Below are 2589 nucleotides of genomic sequence, written 5' to 3' on the forward strand. Positions count from 1 at the left end.
CTAAGCCAGGGGCAAATTTTCAGGTCTTTGGGTGCCCTTTCCCCTTGCAGACAGCTCTCTGCCCAGCTCCTCCAAACCTGAACAACTTTAAATGTTGTTTTTCCAGCTAGCAGGGAAAGCAAGAGAGGATGCTGTTCTCAGCTCGGGGCAGTACTGAACTCTGGTTTCCAGCCCGCTGGGTGTTCGGGGACCCTCCCTTGCCCAGCCCCACACCTCTCCAAAGGTACCCGCAGCAGCAGTATCCTGCGCCCTTTGCTGCGATACCGATGGCTGTTCCCCGCATCCTGCGGTGCCGAAAGCCGCTGCATCGTCCGTGTGAGTGTGTTTGCATCCCCCCCATCCAGCCTCGAGGCTTCTCCTGCCACCCCGATGGACCCTGGGGACGGGCAGACACCCCCCGCCACTCCCCCCAGCACCTGAACAGCTCCAGCAGCAGACAGACATACTTTAGCTCCGATTTTTATGTCACTTTGGGGTTTTGTTGTTTTCTTCCCTATTGCATTTTGCAATGGCAGGAAAGCAAATCTGCTATTGACACTGGGAAGTGCAAATCAGGCAGTGGGGGGCGGGGGGGGAGGCACAGTGGTCACCAGCCCCACAGGTGTGCAGATGTTTGCAGCTGGGGCTGGTCAGCTCGGAGCAGCACTTTGACACCCATCCCCTCGGCAAGTCACCCAAAGCCCAGGTGATGGTCGCACCGGTCAGAGAAACAAGTCACGCTTCCAGGAACCGCTGGAGAGGGGCGCGGGAACCACCCGGGGAACAAACCCCCAGTATGAGTTCGTACCAGCAAACCTCTGACCTGACCCCGGCCCAAGTGCGAATAAACAACTCTGAATGGCACAATGGGGCTGTGTCTGCGGGGCACAATGCAGAATTGCCGGTTATTATCTCCACGTTGCCAATCAATAACTGCCTTTCTGTAGAACAAGAGGAGTCAAAGTGATGCTCAGTGCTGCGGGGGATGTAGAGCCCATCCTTAAAACAACACTTGGGGCTGGAGGAGGCCAGTGCAGCTGCAGCCGGAGCCTGACTTGTTCCCACCTCCTCTCCCTTTGCCAGCTGCTCTCAGCGTTCCCAGAGGCTGCCTGGGATGGGATGTGCAGAGCTTAGTCCCCACTCAGGACAACGCTGGCTGTAGAGTAGTTAAATCAACAATACTGTACTTGCACAAAGGCTTTTAAAAATGGAAAAAGGTTGTGCTCAGATGATACTACAACAAATGACGCACAAAACTTGCCTGGCTTTGACAAAAAAAAAAAAAATCTTAAAAATTTTGCATACTTTGTGTGAAGCTGTCAGGGAACCGTGAGATGCCGGCACAGCCGGTACTGTTCACAGCGTTACTGGAGGGGCTGCACTGCCAGCTCATTCCCGGCACGGCCAACTGCGCGGATCACGTGTGTGGTGGCATCCAGAGGAGCCCCAGCCAGCTCAAGGCATCCTATTGTTTGAATAGGGTTACAAACGTGGGATAGAAAACAAGAGGATAAACTTCAGATCAAGTGGTATTGTATTTAGCAAACTGATTATTTATTTTCCTGCGCTATGGATGCCTCTGCCTGCTGTCGGAGTGAAGACGTTAAATTTTCACAGTGTATTATGAAATCATATACAAAAAGGAAAAAAGCAGTTGACCTCGTGTTGTGTGAAGAGACACGTCTCGGGGAAAACAAAAAAGAAAACCAAGAACCAGAGTGACCGCTCGGCTTGCTGGCAATCCTCCACCTCAGTTCATACGTGCATCATGGACTCAAACTCATCGATCCGCTGTTTGGTGTTTCCTTTTCTGATCCTCCGGTAGGAGATTGTGTTGTATCGGGAGTAGCTGTGTCTGGAGATGTCGTTTTTCTTCCCCAGGCTGGGCGGCTCCCCTGGTTTCTCCGCCTGGGAGTTGCAGCAGGGGCTGGTCGGGGAAGGTGCCTCCTGGCCACTGTCGTGCTGCTTTAGACAGGTCGCCTCGCCGTTCTCCTTCTTCATTTCGATCACCTGAACCTCATCCTCCTCGGTGTCCTCCTCCTCCTCCTCCTCTTCCTCCTCCTCCTCATCCTCAGCAGCATCCCCTCTCCCGCCAGCGCTGGCTGCGGTGGTCCCCGCGGGCTCTTCATCAGCACAGGCTGCCGTGGTACCGGTGGGCTCCGTGCTGGGGATCGCTGTGGTGGTCCCCAGCGCCAGGTCCCCGCTGCCTGCAGGTGTCCCCTCGCCACCCAGCCCTGCAGGGACACAGAGGGACACAGTGAGGACAGGCTCAGCACCACTGTCACGCCTATTGTACCTCATACATGGTGCAGCATCACTCCTGGGGGCTCACCATCTCCTGTCACCAATGCACGCATCCTCTGGAGGTGCCTGGTCCAGGCTGGACCCCCATCAGCTCTATGTGCTTCAGAAAAGCTTCGTGCATGCTCAAACTCACTGCTTCAGACCCCTGCCCTTGCATTCAGACCCACGGCTGGCCAACACCTCCTGCAGGGATGCTGCGGGACCCCAGCGCATCCCGCCTGGGCTGCATCCCCACTTCAGGGTGGCCACCTGGCTGGGTCGGCCACCTCCGACCTGCCCTGGGCCACCACCGACCTGTCCTGGGCC

At 56.0% G+C, this 2589-nt stretch overlaps 1 protein-coding gene across 1 annotated transcript; it reads right to left on the reverse strand.

Moving 5' to 3' along the window:
- Positions 1-1734: 1734 nt before the first annotated feature.
- ERMN (ermin, ERM-like protein) lies at positions 1735-2213 on the reverse strand (the record flags this gene model as incomplete). The annotated part of the gene is made up of 1 exon (XM_010077773.1): positions 1735-2213. A coding segment is annotated over one exon (479 nt), but the record flags the coding sequence as incomplete, so codon positions are not given.
- Between the last annotated feature and the right edge of the window lie 376 nt (positions 2214-2589).

The sequence above is a fragment of the Pterocles gutturalis genome, unplaced genomic scaffold (genome assembly GCF_000699245.1).
Source record: "Pterocles gutturalis isolate BGI_N339 unplaced genomic scaffold, ASM69924v1 scaffold11668, whole genome shotgun sequence".
NCBI classification, from domain to species: Eukaryota; Metazoa; Chordata; class Aves; order Pterocliformes; family Pteroclidae; genus Pterocles; species Pterocles gutturalis.